Source organism: Gymnoscopelus microlampas (assembly GCF_963454915.1).
Source record: "Gymnoscopelus microlampas genome assembly, chromosome: 7".
Lineage (NCBI taxonomy): Eukaryota > Metazoa > Chordata > Actinopteri > Myctophiformes > Myctophidae > Gymnoscopelus > Gymnoscopelus microlampas.
Window position 1 is genome coordinate 47,071,111 of NC_139944.1, and position 20,931 is coordinate 47,092,041.

Sequence of the window (20,931 nt, forward strand, 5' to 3'; positions counted from 1 at the left end):
GGGTTCAAGTGGTTAAAGGGATGCCTACAAACATATTTATACTGACCATTGGATGGAAATCCAGAGAGAAACTCTGAGACGACTAGAGCATCTTCCTCTTCTTCTGTATATGTAGTCCAAGAACCAGCATCTGAGGATCCTGAAGAATCAATGAGAAACAACAAAACCATTTAAGCAGGTCAACTGAGCTCAAAACAACTGCCAAGGTTCTTTTAAACTACAGGAACATACAAAAGGTTAAGTCTCCGGTCTGTACTTATCTGGTATTCATATACAATGAGTGGATTTTCACCTGGGTTGCCGAGAGGCTGTGGGATGTCACAGACATCATACATTTTCAGTGGATTCATGAGGACCTCTTTGGTGCCAGAGGTTGAATTCACGGCGCTCACTCAGGGCAAAACAAAGCTGCACTTTCAACTTGGCAGGATTGGCTTCATCAACCCAATCTTGGCACTTTCCTGTCTCCACTGCCCATGCCTGAAGATTAAAAGGGAACATAAATATCACTTTATATTTTTTATAATGTTGTTCTTGATGTACAGTAGCTTCACACCCTCACAAGAGAGCCATTGCCTGGTTGTAGAACTACATGTCTGGTGTTGTGGCACACCAAATTGGAGATTTTAAAGCTGGATTCATGCTGAGGAAACGTCTGAGAGTGTGAGTGATCTACTGCTGGGGCCACACAATAAATAAGAGATCCTAAAAGGCCCAAGTGAGTGCTGGTCATCTTTTCAAAGATTTTAAAGCTCCCCAAATCAAGAATCAAAAAAGTCACTAGTACTCATACAGGTACAAGCAGCAAAATGTTAGTTTGGCAAGGTCTGTAAGACTGCAACACAATAATACTGGATGAGATAAGATAGTACTTTTAAAAATAAATTAATAAAGTAATAATCTCTCTGCTGTGTAGCCAACTCACAACTCCCAATGAATATAATTTCTTCCTGGCAAAATGTATTATTCATTTGAGTTATTACATTTTCCCCATTGTCTACACTAGACTTCACAACACAACTTCATCAAGCCTCTGAGATAGTTGCAAATAAATAAAATGGACAGATTTTAAAGTCTCCTGCAATTGCTGATGGATACATATGGGCAATCATTAGGTGAAGTGACAAAATCCTATTAGACAAATTTTTATGCTACTGGCTGTTGATAGAACTTATTATTTAGAGGTGTGCTCAGAAAAACAATGTCCAGTCTTTCCCAGTACTTTCTATAATATTGCATTTGTTTCTCACCAATGTATCGTCTGTCTCTCCTAATATGATTTCAACACAAAGATATTAACAAATATGGCCCAAAAAAAGAAGCACTATCTCAGGCAAAAACAGCTTACTTCCTCCCCTCTCCTCAGCAACACCTGTGGTCAATTGGCATGAAATTAAAGAACCTGTGGACTGTTGAGTGTTCACCACACGCCCTCTAGTGACGAAGCAATATACACAACATTTGATTAAAACATAAATAAAATACTTGGCTCTTACATTAGACATAATAATACAATGCAACACATTTTCTATGTGGCCATTGTACAGGTTCATATTTATTGGAACTGTAGCAGAGGCTGATAGTTGCAAGCAATGCATGATTAGCAAATAGGAGGTTAAGCTTCAACCAGAAGCCTGACACTAGAGATAAATCTACAGTTACAGTTATGGATATAATCTGTTACACACTGTTACTGCCATCACCAGATGCCATGGTAGATTGGAGCTTTCCTGCATTGAGCTGTTTTAAAAACTCAATCATGAATAAAGTTGGTATATTATATAATTTTCTTTGGCTGTTGGATGCCAGTTAACATATGATGTTAACTGGATAGCCATAATTTTACCTGGATAGCCATAATAATAATAATTCAATGATTGCAGTTCAATCATTTAATCTTTATAGCCTCTCATACAATCTCAATTGTCTATGTTGTTGAAAGGCAAATCAGATGAAAACGTGCTATACAACCTGTATTATTTGGTTCATCCACTAGATGTCAGTGTAGACTGCCAAGAATGAGACAATTATTGAACGAGTACAGGAGACATTGAGCAGCTCAGAACATCCCTGGTACTGTAAGCACAAGAATTCTGCTTACAGTCAATCACAGCAGCCATGATAGATACATGCATGCAACACACACACTATCTCTCTCTCTCTCTCTCATCAGTGAGGGCAATATAAGCATTATGAGGATGGCCCAGCAGGAATCCCTGTCCATGGTCCAGCTAGTTTCAGGCTGCACTAGGACACAGCCAATGATTTCAACATCAAGGGAAAGATGTGCTGCAGAAACAAACAATAAAGAACGCACATCCATTCACTAAAACACAGCTGCTGGGCTGAGGTCAGAATCCAAAAATAATTGAGTCTGCACACTGGGTCATGCTCCAAAGCGTAACCTTTTGGTTCCTTTTTACACCATTGGACGTGACATTTCGAGCCTACCGGCTCTTCATCAGACTGATGAAAATATTTGTTTAAGCTTTGGAGCATGACCCTGTGTGCAGACTTAATTCTTTTCTAAGACACGCTTCAGGCCATAAGCACACAGCACAACATTAACTCACACTAACTCATAACAAGTTTATTATAAAATGAATTGATCAAATACTCACTGCTATTTTTTCCATTTTTTTATTTGATAAAATAAAAACTGATCATAGGTTAAAGTGTTGACATTCAACTGGCCATTAAACAGTTCAGCATCCAAAGTGCAGCGACATCCATTCCATAACAGATCCAGTTATAAGACCATTCTCTTCTCTAAGATTTTGGCTCTGAACAAACTAAATGGCTAAAATGTCATATAGGAGAATGCATACAAAAATATCTTACGTATAAATGGAAAAACAAACAGCTAAAGGGGAAAATGGCACACCAAATTACCAGAGGCGCCATCAAATAACAAATTCCATTTAAATGTTACCATCTGGTTTTGTAAAATTTTGACAGGAAAGTTTGATAAATCCACGACATGTTCTCCCACACAAATGGAATGTCAAACTTCCTTGCAATACAACAATACAACATTTAATGCCTTGCTTCAACGAACCTTTACATTTCATACAAGTCGTCATGCAAACCTTTTCATGGACAATACCCACTGGGAAATATGATGCACCGTGCTAATACAGAAGTCACTGACTCGTTTTACATAAATAAGGCCACAGGGGTTATGTCTGTAACTGATTAACTGTTAAATGTTGCCTTTCAGTAAGCAGGACTTTGGCCCCAGAAGACACCGAATTCCTTCTCTAGTCCCTGAACACATGATGCAGGGAACAAATCCTAGTAGCATATTCCTATATACACAAACACACGGTCAAACAAGTGATAGGCTAAATACAGAAGCATACTACAGTGTGCATGTCTGTATACATGAATACACTCTTTGCTAACTAAGTGTCACTCATGCTAGCAATGTGGCAGTTCAATTCCAGTGACCAAAGGCGAGTGAGTGGTGTGTTGTAATGGGGCCTGTAGGACCCCTACTGTAGGACCCCGACCTACTGTAACTAGGCCTGTAAAGCCTGAGCAATGTTAAGCCCTGACCCAGGGGGCAAAGCGGGCCAACTATCGTGGCCCTGGTGGGTTTGCAGCAGGCAGTAGAGCTGCTTTAGGTGAGTCACTATGTTGTCCTTGATGTCCGGGATGGAAATCTGCAGGCGAACACTGCCACTGTCAAAGGATCGCGTGTTGTCTCCGGAGAACATCTCGCTTATCATACGAGCCACCACTGGAATGACCTGTAGAGAGCAGGAGGAGGAAGATGGGACCTAGTCAATCACGGCATAGGAGCTTGGAAACAAAATGTTAAGAGTAATCTGTGGCTGGTTGCACAAGCATCCTTAGTCTTTCTGCTTAAGATCTCACCTAAAAAAGGTACAATCCGGACCCCGTTTTAAAAAATAAACCACCTATCTGTATGGTAAAGTACAATATAACTAGCACAATCGGCACAATTGGGAGGTTGTCTTCGATTGAGACATTTAGACCCTGGTGTCGGGGAGGACACCAACACCAGTCTGGAGTGCTCGGAAGTCCAAAATGAAGGTGTAATATTTCCCAAATCAGGTACCAGCCCTTCTCCTGTTGTTATGTGGTCCCCTGCTGACTCGGGGCATGAAGGTGCTCTTTGGTTGGGGTCTCAAAATGTGCAATAAAAAGGGTGAAAAAGTTAAAAATCTATTTATTGAGCTGGCCATTTCGTCATTGAATTGAGCTAAAAACTGACAGGGATGGCCCCATGGCCTTCTTCAGGGTATGACAGCACACCGGATCGGATACTAGATGCACAACGTAATTACACCTCTCCATCGGGAGAGGGAAACAACTGATTGTTACATTGAATATAAGCAAAAACTTGCTTCTAGGAATACTTGAGTGCGTTTTTTAAGGGGAATCTTAACCTAAGATGCTTTATGCAACTGGTCTGCCATCAGACCTCTGGAGCTTGTTCAGAAAGCTGCGGCTCGTCTGGTGTTCAACCACCCCAAGTTCTCCCACACAACTATCCTTCTCCGTTCTCTACACTGGCTCCCCGTAGCGGCTCGGATCCAGTTTAAAACCCTGGTGCTAGCCTATAGGCCAGTGAAAGGAACAGCTCCTTCTTACCTCCGGGCTATGGTCGATGCCTACACCCCTGCCCGACCACTTCGGTCTGCCACCTCGGGGCGACTGATTGCCTCGTCACTCAAGGGTCCTTCTGGGCGATCGACACGGTCACGACTTTTTTCTGTTCTGGCCCCACAGTGGTGGAATGAACTCCCCACTGATGTCAGGACAGCAGAGTCACTGCCCATCTTTCGCCGCAGGCTGAAAACCCACCTCTTCAGGAAACACTACCCTTCCTCTTTGCCTGGCTTACTTGTTGTTAACTAGTTGTACATACTCTTGTTTTATTGTTGTACTGTTTTATTGGATCTTGTTTAGTCGATACACTTTTGTATTAGCTCGTGCTCATTTGATTTTGCTATTTTGTCTCATCTGTTTAAGAAAGTAGGTAGCTGATATATAGCACTTTTACCGTAGCGCTAGGTATACTCTTGGTTGCTTGTTTTTGCAGGAAATGCACTTAAGACTTCTGGTGATTAGTAGTTTCGTTCCCTACCTATGTTGAATGCACTTTGGATAAAAGCGTCTGCTAAATGACTGTAATGTAATGTAATGTAATGGTCCTTGCACTTTGGACTCGTATTCAATGAAGCAAATGGCAAATGCCTTATTGCAGGGTGTGAAAATGTCTCACCTGAACCATGATGAGTTTCCGCTCCCTTGGCCTGCCGTCAGGCCACTCTTCTCCAAAACACAAGTTTATGTCAAACTGAGGGGGGCTCGCCGTCTGGCCCCGCTGATGTGCGATCAGACCTGCAGGTCACACATAAAACCCTGTTAGAATGGTAACGCTTCAGTGTGTTTTCAACTGAATCGAGGGCCATTAATCCATTAAGAGCGGGAACGCATCTGTGTGTCATTTTTAGATTTCTTTGGCTATATCTTTTTAATCGTGAAAATGTGTGCAAATCTCTGAAAATGTATTTTAACTTGCCAATGAAATAAAAATAATAATTGCGAACTGTGCCAGCAATTTTTCTATTTTCTTATACCTTTGTATATTCTGTAGTCACAGAATATTTATCTCCAGTATAATCGATCCCCTGATGGGTGCTAATCACTGAGGGTTGCACTGTGTGCTTTCACAAACGTCAACAAGGTCATTGGACCTTGTTGACATTAATTGTCTGCCTTTTGAAAATAACATAATAACATTGAAAAATACATAGTAAAAAAAAGTGCTCAGGAGCCGAGAACAGTTTTTTTGAGAAAAAAAACGTATGTAGCTATAATATCAGTGGCCCTTCTCAAAATATGTTGTTCCAGGGACCCCCGGAAGCAAATATTTGAGTTAAAAAAATGTATTGTTGAATAGCCAAAGAAATCTAAAAATGCCAGAGATGCGTTTCCGGTTTTAAAGGGTTAACAATAAATAGGTTACAGTACAGAGAGGATCACTCACCACTGAGAAAAGACTCCAGGTCGAAGAGCTTGATCTTTCGCTGGCGCTCTATGAGGTTGGGTGCATTGGGGTTGGGCGCACAGGGGCCAGACCAATACACTTTGCACTGGCAGAGGCGGACCGCGTAGATATCGTGGCCGCTGACCTCCAGGATCAGTCCCCTGTCCATGACGTCCAGCAGACGGCTGGTGAAGATCCTCTGCTTCTCGTTGGTTATGTTCTCCGTGGTGGGGAAGCGTAGCTGCTCCAGGCTCACCGGCCCAAACAGCTCCTCCTGGTTGACCATCGGGCCCAGGTCACCGTAGAACAGCCGGCAGCCCTGGGGATTACTGACCGTGGCCATGGGACACACCTCCTTCCCCCGATAATAGAACTGCACCTCCAGGTCGGTCACTGGGAGATGCAGAGCGATTAGCATACACACAATGCATTGAGCTCCAGAGTTAGGTTAGTTAGTTACATGTAGCCAATGATGTCCAGCAGTCAATCAAGAACTAAGATATAGCTGATATTTATCTATTCATTCTTCAAAACAACCTCAGACGTTTCTCAACATCGTGCTCCATTCTATCACTGAAAACGTGCTTTTACCCATTCAATCCAGGAAAGCATCTGTCATTTTAGATTGTAACCACTTTAACTATTATTGTATACTTTGGCTATTCAAAAATAGCAGATATACAAGCTCATAGCGCATCATGAGCTTGTAGATCTGCTATTTTTAATTCTAACATTTTCTTTCTCTGTACTTTATTGTAAAAAGAACTTACTTGGAAGAGAACTGATCCACATTTCTGGGGAGGCGAACATGACATCGGGCATGGGAGGGGGCTGCATTATGGGATCAGGAGCAGGGGTCATCTCGACCAGTGGGTCAGACTGCATTTCCATGGGCATTTCCACTGGCTCCTCCTTGGGCCACACCTTAATTGGCTCCTCTTTGGGCCACACTTTAATTGGCTCCTCCTTCGGCCAGACCTTAATTGGCTCCTCTTTGGGCCAGACCTCCACTGAAGAGGGTTGCATGGAATGCTCTGAGCCAGCAGGGGACCACATAATGACAGGATAGGGGCTGGTACCTGATTTGGGGATGAGTCGACAATAGATCAGCTATCAAAACAAAAATAGTAGGCTGACCCGCACATGTCTCTGCACGGACTATGAATCATGAATTGTGGGTGAATAACTTTTCTAAGCTGTATTGACAGTCCTTACAAGCACTCAAAACATTTCAAAGCAGTGGTTCTCAACCAGTGGTCCGGGGACCACCAGTGGTCCTTGAGGGGGTTCCAGGTGGTCCCCAGCTAAATGATGGAGAGTTGGTAACCAAATGGACCCTTATAGATCTTTAACTCTTGAGAGCGTATAATGAATGCCAGTTTCATTATACGCTCTCAAGAGTTAAATTATTGTTAAACATTTGCATTACTTAATTTACAAGAAGTCTACACAATTAGAGAATGTAGAAGAATTGTTATTTTTGATCAATGTTTGCCGGTTGCCGGTTGTCTGATGGTACCACCTCAATACAGCATGGAATTGTGGACAAAATAATTTCCAACGACAACAAAATATAAGAGAAAGTTTTGGGTCTGAGAGCCTAATCTCATCAAATGGCGGTCCTTGGCTCAAATGCCGAATAAATAATGGGCCTCGATATGAAAACGGTTGAAAACCACTGTTTTAGAGGACGAATGAAGTGCTTTTACTGACCATTGGATGGGTATGCAGGGAGAGACTCTGGGGTGTCTGGAACATCTTCCTCACCACCTTCTTCCTCATACGGAGTCCAAGAACCAGCATCTGAGGACCCTGAATAATGAGAAATAAAATGAAAGCAATTAGGTACGTCAACCAAGCTCAAAACAACTGTAAAAGTTACTTCAAACGACAAGAATGTAAACTCTCCAGTCTGTACTGATCTGGTCTTCTTTATATATATGAGAGAGTGGATTTTCACCTGGGTTACTGAGAGGCTGTGGAATGTCAACGACATCATATATCTTCAGTGGATTCATGGGGACCTCTTTGGTGCCATCATAGACGAGGTTGAATTCACGACTTTTGTTCAGGGCACAACGAAGCTGCGCTTTCCACTTGGCAGGATCGGCTTCATCAACCCCTTCTTGGAACTTTCCTGTCTCCACTGCCCATGCCTGAAGGTTAAAGGGAAGATAACATCACTTTCATATACCTTTTTATTTATTTTCATTTTATTTATTTAATACAATAATACATAACGACATACAGAACAGGAAAAAAACTGAACAAAACCAAAACAACTACCGTACAACAAAACAAACCCTAACAATTACCCAGCCACCCTCACCCACCCATGCCCAGAGGGCAGTAGAATAGATTAATGAGCACATACAAATGAGAAATAGAGAAAAAAATATAATAACAAAATAGAATAAAATTTAATACAAAAATAAGAATCATAAAGGGGGGATTGTTAATCCTTAGTTGTATCGATTGCGGTTAAGAAGTTATTATACAAGAGGAATGGATCCCAGGTTCTGTAGAAAATGTTCAAGGAACATCTGACTGTGAATTTAATTATTATATTACATGCTGTTCTTGATGAATAGTACACAGTCTCACAACATAACCACTGCACGCCTCACTGCATGGTTTGTTATTTACTCAAATGTTAGTTATTTTAGTTCCCCAAGTTCTCTGTTGTCCAGAGAGGAGGCGGCAGTGGCTCAGGTAGAGTGGCTGATTGGGAATCGGCAGGGGTTCCCGGTTCGATCCCCAGCTTCCCCCCGGGTTAGTGTCCGATTATCACTGAAGTCTTAACTGCTCCAGATGATCAGTCGGTGCCTTGCATGGTTTCCTCCCCCGCCAGTGTGTGTGAATAGGTGAATAAATGCACCATTTATTTAGAATTTTGTCCGTTGTTGCCGGTAACTCACAACAACTCCCAAGGAATATGATTTATTTCTCGCAAAATGTATTATTAATTTAGGTTACTTAACTCCCCACTCTCTACTTCATAAAATTTCAAAGGTTGTTGCAAAGAAATAAAATAGACATAGCCGCAACCGAGGCCTGATAGAGATAACAAATGTCATGGATATATATAGGCTGTTATATACAGTAATCACCTTAAATATGGTGTTTTCTTCCTCATGCTGTGGTGTATGGCGTGTGGCGTGTTTCCAGGGGATCCTGAAGCGCATGGCTTCCCGGTCAATCCACACCAGCCCTGGATATAGCCCACTGTCCACTTGAGCCACCAGCCAGGGTTTGAGTCGCACACGACGTGGGGTGTTTGACATGCTTTCACCTGGGGGTGACGTTGTACAAAGATGGACTCGTTTGGTAGAACTCTGCTATCAAAAAGGCATCAGAACATGTTCCCTGGGTTCTACGTTCCCCGAGTTCTATGTTCCCGCTTACAACCGTAACTCTAACCCCTTTGGTAAGCGGGGAACATAGCACCCGGGGAACACAGAACCAGCGGAACATAGGGATGACCCCTAACCCCTTTCAGAACCCTGTACACCTTCTTTTTTTTGGGGGGGGGGGGGGGGGGGGTGACTGGATACCTTCATCCCAAATACAAAAAAGGTATACATGGTTACGAAAGGGGCTAGGGTGACCGTGACCCCCACAACTATCTGCTGCCTTGCATACCTCTGGGCTGTTTTAAAAACTCTACCATAAATACATCAGAACAAGCTGCAATGTGCTCAAAGTGCAAGCTTCAGCATAGTTTAACTTTGGAATTTGGGTGATGTATAGGCTAACTTCTAAATTTGTAATGAGAAGAAGTACTTTGCACACAAGAATAAAATCTGTGTGACAAGAGCGATGTTAGAGTAGTATACACGTATTGATTGATTGAATACTTTATTAACAGTTTGAAATGAGTACAGAGGTACGATTTACATGGTTAAAACGATAACACAAAACGCCCTATAGGGCAGTGGTTCTCAAACTTTTTCATGTCAAGGACCCCCAAATTGACACTTATTAGCCCGCGGACCCCCATTTCAAAAGATATGCCAGGGACCCCCATAAGAGAAGATTTTTTACGGCTCTATTAGTGATTCTCAACCATTTTAATTTCAAGGATCCCCAGTTTGACATGCATTAGGGCTACAGACCGCCATTTAATGGCATTTCTATCTCTGGGACCCCAATTCATGTTGTAAAATCAATGTTAATTTAACTCTGAGAGTGTACAAATGGATAACGGGTCCATTTGGTTCCATTTGTACACTCTCAGAGTTACAGACCCATAAGGGTCCATTTGGTTCCTATAAATCATTTAGCTGGGGACCCCCTGGTATCCCCTCAAGTACCCCTCAAGTACCCCTGGGGGTCCCCGGACCCCACTTTGAGAACCAATGCTATAGGGGCTTGTTTCATTTGTGGTCCTCTGTACTGGGCTGGCTATTAAAAGGTGGTTCTTCATTGAGGAGGTGTGCGGGTGTTTCTCATTCATTGAGGTATATTAAAACAGAGGCTACTGGAAAAAGTCACAGAGCTATAAATATAAGAAAGGAAAAAGTCTGTGCATTGTCTACTGTGCATACTATAATGTTACAGGTGTTTCGTGTCATTCTACAGCCACAAAACCTGTTTCTCATTACAAACCCTGTTCCAAAAATCAGGATCTATACAATTATGCCATATATGTATAAACAGCATGAATACAATTGTCCGAATAGCATTGAATAGACAGGCAGCAAGGTCAGGGTATAATAAAAGAACGTAGCTAAGGTGAAAAGACACAGAAGAACAGATGAACATAGTAAATATGTCAGAGAGAAAGAGAGAGAACATACCTGTGGTCAACCAGGAAGTAGGACTATTAGTCTTTCCTTGTAAGGCCCTTTCTGACCAACAAGGAATGACAAATGAAAACGCCGCTCTTTCCTTTTTGGGAATTAGTTGTCTTCCTTCCACCCGTTAAAATAAAACATCAACATCAACTACAAAGACGACGCCATGGCTGATAATAAGAACAAACAGAACAAACGCAGTCTCTCTCTCTCTTTCTGTCTCTGTCTGTCTGCCTGAAACAGACACGGCTGTTTTCCACTCAGCCTGGCCCCTCCCCCTTTCCTCACCGAAACTCAGGTATGGCTGTGACGTCATTGCGACCGGTTCGCCCGTACGGCGGTGTTGCGCGGTTGAAAATAGCAGATCCACAAGCTCACAGCGCGTCGCTGAGGCGACGCGCTGTGAGCTTGTGGGTCTGCTATTTTCTGGCCCACATATCATCATGACGAAATATAAACCTGGCGTTTCTGTGTCCAACACACCTTTATTTTCTATCCACTCATGGGGGAAGAAAGGCTCTGTGTTATTTATACACTGTGTGTGGTTATAAATCAATCTAAAGATGGACACAGGATAGGTGGGCACTTAGGGACACCTCGATGAAAAATTGACTTTGTTTTTGTCCAAATGTACAAAAAATTAAAAAAAAAAACATTTGAGAAATGATCTTAAATTATGTAAATGATTTTTTTTGTGGCATAAACAAGAAGTTGAAGGATACAATTAAGTCTCATAATGATGCACCGTGCATGTTCACATCATGTATACTTTACATTACTTAATAAATCTAATATTTAATTTGTTTACATTGTTTACAGGCCAATTTTACATTGAGGTGCCCAGATTTCCCTATAGTGCCCACCTATCCTGTTACCAATCTAAATACATCCATGATGGTGTTGATGTCAAACCCAGTACAGGTGTTTGGATAGTCCAAATGTCACCCAGAGAGTTAATGATGTTCAACTTTATTGTCACATATCAAGTTATATTTCCTGTTAAGAGTGGGTGGAATTATTTTTTCGTGCAAGTTGTGCTGTTTTAAAACTATACATTATGACTGATAATGAATGGAAAAAGAACAAATTGAAACAAAGTGCTACATATATAGCAGCCTAACAGCACACAATGTCAAAAAGCTGTATACAGTATAGAATGAAATAATAAAATGAGACAGACTATATTGATGGTGTAATATTACATGATGGTGGTGTATTGTGTTAACGGTCTAATAATAGTAATGCCACACCCTGAAACTGCTCAAGGCCGTCTATAGCACGCGTGGCCGTTGTCATGGTGATTATAGTCATCATAAGTCATACTACATTGATACAATGACAACGACAATTTCCTGTGATTTCCTGGTTTCGGCATAAAAAGCGTGTGTGTGCGTGTGTGCGTGCGTGCGTGCGTGCGTGCGTGCGTGCGTGCGTGCGTGCGTGCGTGTGTGTGCGTGCGTGTGCATGCGTGTGTGTGTGTGTGTGTGTGTGATGCTGTGTGATACATTTTTCTTCCAGGCAAAATGTATGAAAAGTGGTTCACAAATTCACATGTATTATTATATTATGTTATCAAACTGTGTGCAATATAGCACATTCTGTTTAAAAGCAAACACTGACATGTAAATTTCAGTTTGCTCATAGTTCCAGACAGTGAGGGGTGTTGTCTAACAATGCAGCTACTATATCTTTGGAGAGAAGAGAAGACCTGCATGCATGTAGACAGTCTTGTACGAGATATAACACATGTATGTCGAAAAATAACAATCAATTAAGAAATATATTATTCATAATACGTTATTTCCTCAGGGAAGCTGAGAAAAACTCACTGCTCCATGTCAATAAAATCTAGAAAATGATAGATAAAACCATTATGGAATAGGTGTTGATTTATTGATCGAAAATCCATACAAATAACATTACTTTCCACAGTGATTCTGAATGTTTAGTGAATCGTACATGTCTTACAAATGGATACAGCAAGAGAGGGCACCGAAACATTGTGGGCACCTCAATGTGAAACTGGCATTTTTTTCCAAAATGTAAAAAAAATAATAAAGAATTTGGAAAATGCTTCGAAGTAATGCAAAGTGTACATGATTTGAACATGCTTGAACATTTGACATTTAAGGCCTATAATATTTCTGCAATTGCTATAATTTGCTACAATATCTGTGGTTAGCCAGTCATTATAGGCATAAACAAGACATTGAAGGGCAAATTGGTCAACAAAAGAACAATGCTCAGAAGACTATTAGACAATGTAGAGGTAAAATAGAGACATGGCGACATTGACCATTATAATGTATCTCAGTGTTTTATACAGGCTAGTATACAATGTAATATATAATGCACATAAAAGATATTTAAGAATTCCGTGCTGGTTTGATGACATGACGTGATGGCTATCAACAAGGACACTTCATGAGGGCAAATAGGTAAAGTCCATGGCCATGTTATCCTGGTGAAGACTGTCTTGAATGATTCAAAATGCTGCTCAGCACTCTTTTAGTTTTGGCACAACATCAGACTTAAGGGACCATAAAGACTATTGTCCAGCTATACGGTCTTTCACCTCTCCTTCAATCTGTTGGACAATGTGTGTGAGATCCAAACTCTCTGTTAATGTTACCAGCAATTCCTCATCATTCTGAATCCCATCCATGAACTCATCATAGGACAGCTCACCTAACACACACACGTACACACACGCGCACACACGTGCACGCACACGCACACACACACACACACACACACACACACACACACACACACACACACACACACACACACACACACACACACACACACACACACACACACACACACACACACACACACACACACACACACACGTTTCAGGTTAGGAGTTGGATTCATAAAAGTTAAATGATTAGTTCACAGAACACTTGTAGGTCTATGAGATGAGTGCAAGATGGTCAAGAAAAAGTTTCTTGTAGAATTTACATGCCATATTCTATAATGACAACTTTACAACAATTTCTTAGTATTTCAGCCACAAAATATAAAAATGACAAGTGAACTTTCATTAATTTCTCAAAGAGTAAGTAAACGTTTTGTCTCAAAGCTATTTAGTCACTGAGATACATCAGTATGAAATCACATTAATCAATCAATCATGAATTACAAACATTATGCTAGCAGAAAAGGCTTTTTGTGTAGTATTAAGGGTTATGTCATATTGTGGAAAGTGTAGAAATATGTCTTACCATCTCCATTGATGTCAATCTTGTCAAACACCATGTTGCTAAAGTCCTCGGCTGACATTTCACTAGTCTTTCCATTGATTGCACGAATGGACTAACATGTTAGGAAGAAAGGAGGTAATTAGAAGCGGTTTGCAACATGTCAATATTCAGAGCCAGTGTAGCATTTTATACCAAGGAATGCCTTGCTCAAGCCTGTGACATGATGATGATTGACATTCTTTATTAGGAATAACCTAATGATATGATATGATCTGAGGCTGCTTGTGTTATCTCTTTCAACCAGTAGGTGTCAGCTAAATATTAAGTATTTATCTGCACATTACCACCCTTAGCCTCAATAAGGCTAAGATATTATTTACGATCATAATGTTGTAATACATCAGACTTAGTGTTTTTTTTTAAGTAGGCCTACTCAAAGACTACTTACCGAAAACAAAAGAGAAATCTTTATTAAAGCAGCACAATGTAACTTTTCTTTAATGAACAAAATGTAATTTTGTCCAATCTGTATGTCGAATATACAATATAAGTCATACAATTGGGGTGGTTGTATTTTGTCTCCTTGCTCTTCTATTGAGACATTTAGATCGTGTCAAAGGTCATGTCTCACCTAGACACAGGATCTGACACGAACTTTGACCTGAAGGTCAAGATTCAGCAAGCAGGCTATTAGCTCAATGGCAAAAATAACTAACAAAAGGAAACCGGGTTCAAATCCAGGGCAGAAGAGGAAAGTAAAAGAGGAAAGTTGCATAGTGCAGCTTTAACCTTTAGCCTTTCATAACCTTTTAACCCTTTTAACAAAGCATTTCTTTAGCTACACTGGTTTTTACCTCTAGGCTTTACACCCTCACGTTTTAAATGTTTTGTTTCAGTTTCTTAGATGTTTTTTAATGGTGTGATGATTATTTTTTTTTTTATGCAATTGCCTATTGTAAGCACTTTGAGATTTTCACAAATATAAAGTGCATTATATTAAAAGAAATCACACCCAGTGTGAAGAGAGTGGTGCCTTTGAAAGTGTAACTGGTTGCATCCTTGTGTTGCAATCAGCAACAATATGTTGTCACGTGACACGTGACAACATATTGTCACGTGTCACGTGAAGCTTGACCAATCAGCCGTGCTCAAACATACGGACAGACATACGGACGGACGGACATACGGACACACAGACAAAGTCAAATGTAGGAGTGGTTGGCACCACTCAAAAAGAGAGAAACAAATAAGAGAAAATAGGGGAAAAACGATTAGGTGGGGAAGCAAGGTCGGAAGAGGTTAGTTCTGAGGGTTCTTCTGTCCCACCCAGTAGAACAATCAGACACTAATGGATCTGCGATGGTTGTTTCGGGACAGCAGTTACTCAAGACATTAGTCCAGTTATTCTCAACCTTTTTAATTTCATGAACCACCAGTTTGATATGCATTCGGCCACTGTTTCCCAAACAGTGGGTCGGGATCCATCTTTGTGTCGTGGATACATTTTTATGGGTCGCGAGTAAATACTGTATATTCTTTCCGTTTCCTACATTACTTTTTCGTTGGGGTCTTTAGCTAAAAAGTTTCAGAACCACTGCATTAGGCCATGGACCTATATGGGCCATGGACCTTATCTCTAGGTCTAGGACCCCAATCTACACTGTAATATCAAATGTTAAATGAACTCTGAGAGTTACAGACCCGTCCATTTGGACCCACCCCTGCCCTGGTTGTCCCCGGACTGGACATTGAGAACCAGTGCATTAGTCATAGGTTGGACGTGACAAGAAGAACCAACTCTCACCTTAATTATCAGAAGCAGCTCCTCTCGGTCAATGCATCCACTCCCATCAACATCATACAGTTTAAAATACCAGCGAAGCTTCTGCTTCACCTCTCCCTTCAACACCAGGCTGAGAGCCGCTACATACTCCATGAAATCAATAAATCCATCCTGCAAAACATAGAATAACACACATTTCTTCAATAGAGAGGTATATGACTTTAAAAATGTTAAAGATGGAGTGCCATGATATTTTTCAACCCTAAAACCTGATCATAAGGTATTATTATTATGTAAGGATTTTTTTCAAAAAAAAAAAGTCTACAGAAATTGTTTAAAAAAATGTTTTTATGTGGACACGCCTCCAGTTCATTAAGTATGCCTGGTTCTCACCTTAGCACCTCCTCCACCACCTTAGCACCACCCACCTGTCCTAGTCCCTCCTCCTCCTCATGCCCACACCTGTTGTGTTATGATAATGAGGGGGAGGGTATGTTTTCTGGGGGCTCTGTGATGTCACTATGCCCCTGTTTTTGGATTGGCACGTTTGACTCTCAAGGTTTCAGCCTCCAGGAAAAAACTCCAAATAGTCAGAGAAGACATGAAACACCATAAAACCACCAGCGAGGGCCTTAATGAAGTTCTATCAACCTCAGAGACACATGAAAAACAGAAAAAGTGCAAAACCATGGCACCACCTCTTTAAATACGATAAAATTCAGGAGCAAAAACAGCACTTAAGGGACGACTTCACCCATTTTCAACCTATCTTCATATAACTGGTCCTCACTAATGCTCATGATAATTTGGTACCATTTTTGTCTACTCGGTCGGTGTCTCAGAGGAGGACTGTGGACAGTTCAGAAACCCGCCTACCAGTGACGTCATCGATCATATTCCTGGAGAGTTAGCATGCTATAATAGAAGCCATCGTTCTCGCATTAATAAAAATTGTAAAATTGTAAAATTTTAATCTTCAAAAAGAAATCCTGCCTAATTATGATGTCACTGGTAGGCAGGTTTCTGAGGTGTCCACAGCCCTCCTATGAGACACAGACCGAGTAGAAAAAAAGGCACCATTTTATCAGGAGCATTAGTGAGGACCTATTATGAAAATAGGTTGAAAGTGGGTGAAGTCCTCCTTTAACTTCTTGCCATGCATGGAAGTAGCTTTGAAATAGGTATCTCACTAAAACAGCATTCAGTCAGTCTCTTTTCAAAACCGATCACATTTAATGTGTCCTTTTTCACTCTTCAACGGTAAAAATGTCTGGCTCATCATCTGTCATAGCATCATGGGTTACGTTGGGTGAGAGGGGAGTAGGTGTGATAAGCTCATAATAGGCTGTGGTTCCCCAGATTTATTATTAGCAGAGATAACAAGACCCTCTGTGCTGAATACATAAGCACTCACACACTGTAGCAAAACACCGCCTGATACAGTGTTCAAATGAGGCATTTGATAGCAATAATGGAAATCAATTTCAATAAGTAAGCCCTAACCATAAAGATCAATTTTGACTTTTGCAACAAACAAAAAAAATACAATTTGCATCAGCGTGTTTTGTAATATAATGTAGAACTTAGGCTACTGTCCCCATTTGTGCAAAAGATACAATTGTAAAACACGGCACATATTATCTTTATAGAATGTGATGTGACCATCTGTGAAGATGATGAGCATATGGCCTTGTGAAACAATATCCATGATAGTCACAGGACCACAATGGAAACAAGCCCCTAGGGCTTTTTGCGTTATCCTTTTAGCAATCAGTCATTGTAATATTGTACCACTGTACTATACAACTGTTACGTAATTCAATCAATCAATCAATCAATCAAAAAAAATCCATGATTATCTCATTATTTCCAAACAGATACAATAAATATGTAAATATATAAAAAAAAGAAGAAGAAGAGGATCTTACGCCATTCATATCGAACGTTGAAAACATTCTCTGCACATAGGCGTTTGAAGTTGGCGTCAAGTTTTTCAACCCAAAGAACTTCTTGAACTCGTAGTATGTCAGCAGTCCAGATGGGCATTCCGTCATGAACTTCCTGTACCACTGATGACTCTCACATGCGGTTAGTTCCTCCAGAGAAACGCCACTGTTATTTCCCATGTTTGCTCTTTTAAAATTGAAAAAGAGAAAAGCACACTATAACGACAACCATGCCAAAGAAAAACAAAGCGTTTACGGTGTTGATGGAGCCATTGTACCTGAGCTGATTAACACAGCATATGTCTGCAAGTAGAGCGTGGTGCTGAGGGAGCACAGGACAGCCAATCAGATCATGTTGCGCCTGTGAGAAAAGCTCAAAACTTCTAATCCCCTTTGCTTGTTACTGAATACTGAGGTAATAATAGAGACGTGATGCAGACAGACGTACGCACATTGTACGTGCATTTGTACAGCATATATTAGCAGATGGAAACAGATTATTTAATCTTTCTGAAAGGCATTTCAGAAACATTATGTAATACATTATTTAGTTCTACTACTAGCCCGAGAGTTGATAATGAAAGCTCTTGATAATGTCAAAGCTGTTCATTATCCAAATATCCAAGTATAATATGCATTTTCTTGTAAGCCATGTATGTATGTAAGCCATGAAAAAAAAAACAGCTGACATAAACAGATTGAACTGTTTTATTTTGTCAACACTTATGACATATGACATATTTTGTCGTCTCCCCTTGACAGGTTTACTAGCAACTTTCTTGTAACCTTGTCAATTTGAGATGACATAATGATGTCAGCACTTTATTGCCAGCAACACTGTCAAGTGCAGATGACAAAATAAGTGATGACAAATTGATGACATTCATCACTTTGTCATCACTTCTGAGGTCATAAGTGATGACAAAATAAAACAGATTGTTTTATATTGTCATCACTTATGACCTCATAAGTGATGACAAAGTTTATGCCAGCTGTTATGGTTCATGGAGTTTGTATGTCATTAAAAGCTTCAAGTCACAAAAAACTCTGGGGAGCGGGTCCCCGAATGTGGAGTTAGTGGCAGGCCTTACTGGAGTGTATATCTGAATTAATAGTAAACCTGTCAAGTGTATTGGCTAAATACATTCACACAAGGGATTTGACATGGTAAGTTGCTCTCCAGGTTATATCTCTTTCTGGAAACTATCAAAAGCGATGGAGCTTGCACAAAAACAACCCACTGCTTTACACCCGTAAACCTGTGATATGACAATAATAAAGATGATTCTGATTCTGAAAAGCAAAATAGTTAGTTGCTGACAAAATCAGACCAAAAAAAAAACTGTAAAACTGCAACATCCAGTGAACGCTGTCCAGGGCATTATCTTATACTGTACATAAGAAACGTCACCCACCAAATATTTGACGATGACATCATAGCTTCCGTCAAGCTTCCTGACTGGTCCAAAGTGATCTCTCAGCATACCTTAGTCTTGCTACTGCAACAACTGATTTAAATACCTTACAAACTCTTAACCACGAACCCTCCTTTTTCACAACACATCTCTATACCAAAATTAGCCGATCTACGAGCTCAAAGCGTGTCAACTTGCTGTGAGCTTGTAGATCCGCTATTATTGCTGAATGCTTGTCTATTTTTGCCAAAGGTTCACCTAATATGACATGCCCAGAATAGTGTGGTTCATGTGGTTAAGTATCCAGCATCTTGGGTCAAATGTAGGTGGCAAGTGGACTGGAACAAGACAACAAACAGGCCTCTGGAGTCTGGACTGAACTTTCCCCCTTGAGTGAAGATCAAAATCTTACTCTGAGAGTCAAATAAACCCTGAGCATTCAGTGTTCTTGAAGGCCAAGAGTAAGCGGGACATCAGAGTGGGACTGGCATGGTGATAGACTCTAAAATCCTGAGTCTTCATTTAACTCAAAGCATAAAAATATAGGAAGAGCATGTTGTGCAACAAATTATGCTACTATACTGTACTATTACATGGTGCATCGCCCTGACTGAGAATGCAACACTTTTGTATATATATTATAGATTTGTATGGTATTTTTTTGTTTTGGTATTATAGGTTGAAATCTCTCTATTTCTCCTAAATTATTCTTTTATGTCTTTAGTGCACTGAATCTAATGTGATGACAGTAAAAGGAACTGAATACATTTGGCATGATTCATGAACTGAACAGGATTTATGGGGTCCAATCTGAAGATCCATTAACTCAGTTCTCAGTCGGTATGAGATTGTCATTCAAGTGATCAAACTGCCATCACCACCCAATCCAAGGAATTCATGATGTTTCGACACACGAGTAGTAGTACTGCCTCTCACATCATCTCACGATTTCCTGGTTAGAAGCAGAAGCAACTGCCAGCACATTCTAAACATTTTCCCCCGCCTGGATCAGTCGACATGGTTAATTCCGACTGAGGACAGAGAAACAGGATGAACCGGTCCCTTTCGTCTCTGGGACAACCACGATTTAGGTGCAGCAGAGCAGACAATCCAAAGAAATAACTGCAACTTCCCCTGCTTCATTAGAAAACGCTGTAGCCCCGGGGTGAAGAGGAACTATAAGACTGATTTTGTTTTTTAGATCTGGTGAACACTATCTATTTGAGAGATCCACTGAATGTAATGGCAGTCATTAAACAAATATAGCTTAGAAATGTGCTTGCTTTAGTGTAGGTTGCTTGAACATTTATCAAATTGAGACCTATTTGAATACTGTCTGCGCCTGTCAAATGTAATAGTTGTCAAGTTGTACAGTACATTTCTGAACAAACAAAATAAAGCAATTAATATAAACTTACAAGTACTTACATATTCTATAAATATATTCTAAATATATTATCATCAATCACACTGAATATATATATGTATATATACCTACACCCATACATATATATGTACATATGGCATATATGCATACATATACACACACACACAAACACAATTATCCAATTATAATATACACCAAACAGTACCGACCTTATCTTGTGTATTATATACAATTTCTTAGTAAACCTAAAGATCTGTTTAGTAGTAAGAGACAAAGTAAACTGCTTAACTCCAGTCATGAGACTAATTGTTGAGTCTGTTTACGTGTACGTGTCAGCTGTGTGGTCAGTGAGAGCCTGAGAGGATTCTTGATC

The 20,931-nt window shown here is 40.5% G+C and overlaps 2 protein-coding genes across 2 annotated transcripts; both read right to left on the reverse strand.

Annotated features, from left to right (window-relative positions):
- Positions 1–2,624: 2,624 nt before the first annotated feature.
- irf6 (interferon regulatory factor 6) lies at positions 2,625–11,065 on the reverse strand. Its single transcript, XM_084062881.1, has 8 exons — positions 10,822–11,065; positions 9,133–9,314; positions 7,983–8,178; positions 7,736–7,834; positions 6,793–7,101; positions 6,023–6,415; positions 5,255–5,373; positions 2,625–3,752 (listed from the first exon to the last, which is right to left on the reverse strand). Exons 2-8 carry the CDS (start codon positions 9,304–9,306, stop codon positions 3,522–3,524), a joined length of 1,521 nt encoding a protein of 506 aa, XP_083919007.1. The 5' UTR covers positions 9,307–9,314; positions 10,822–11,065; the 3' UTR covers positions 2,625–3,521.
- A 2,139-nt stretch (positions 11,066–13,204) lies between these two features.
- LOC311049388 (guanylyl cyclase-activating protein 1-like) lies at positions 13,205–17,936 on the reverse strand (the record flags this gene model as incomplete). Its single annotated transcript, XM_084062955.1, has 4 exons — positions 13,205–13,506; positions 14,049–14,139; positions 15,832–15,981; positions 17,739–17,936. The coding sequence occupies 4 exons, from the start codon at positions 17,934–17,936 to the stop codon at positions 13,367–13,369; spliced, it is 579 nt and encodes a 192-aa protein (XP_083919081.1). The 3' UTR covers positions 13,205–13,366.
- Positions 17,937–20,931: the final 2,995 nt, after the last annotated feature.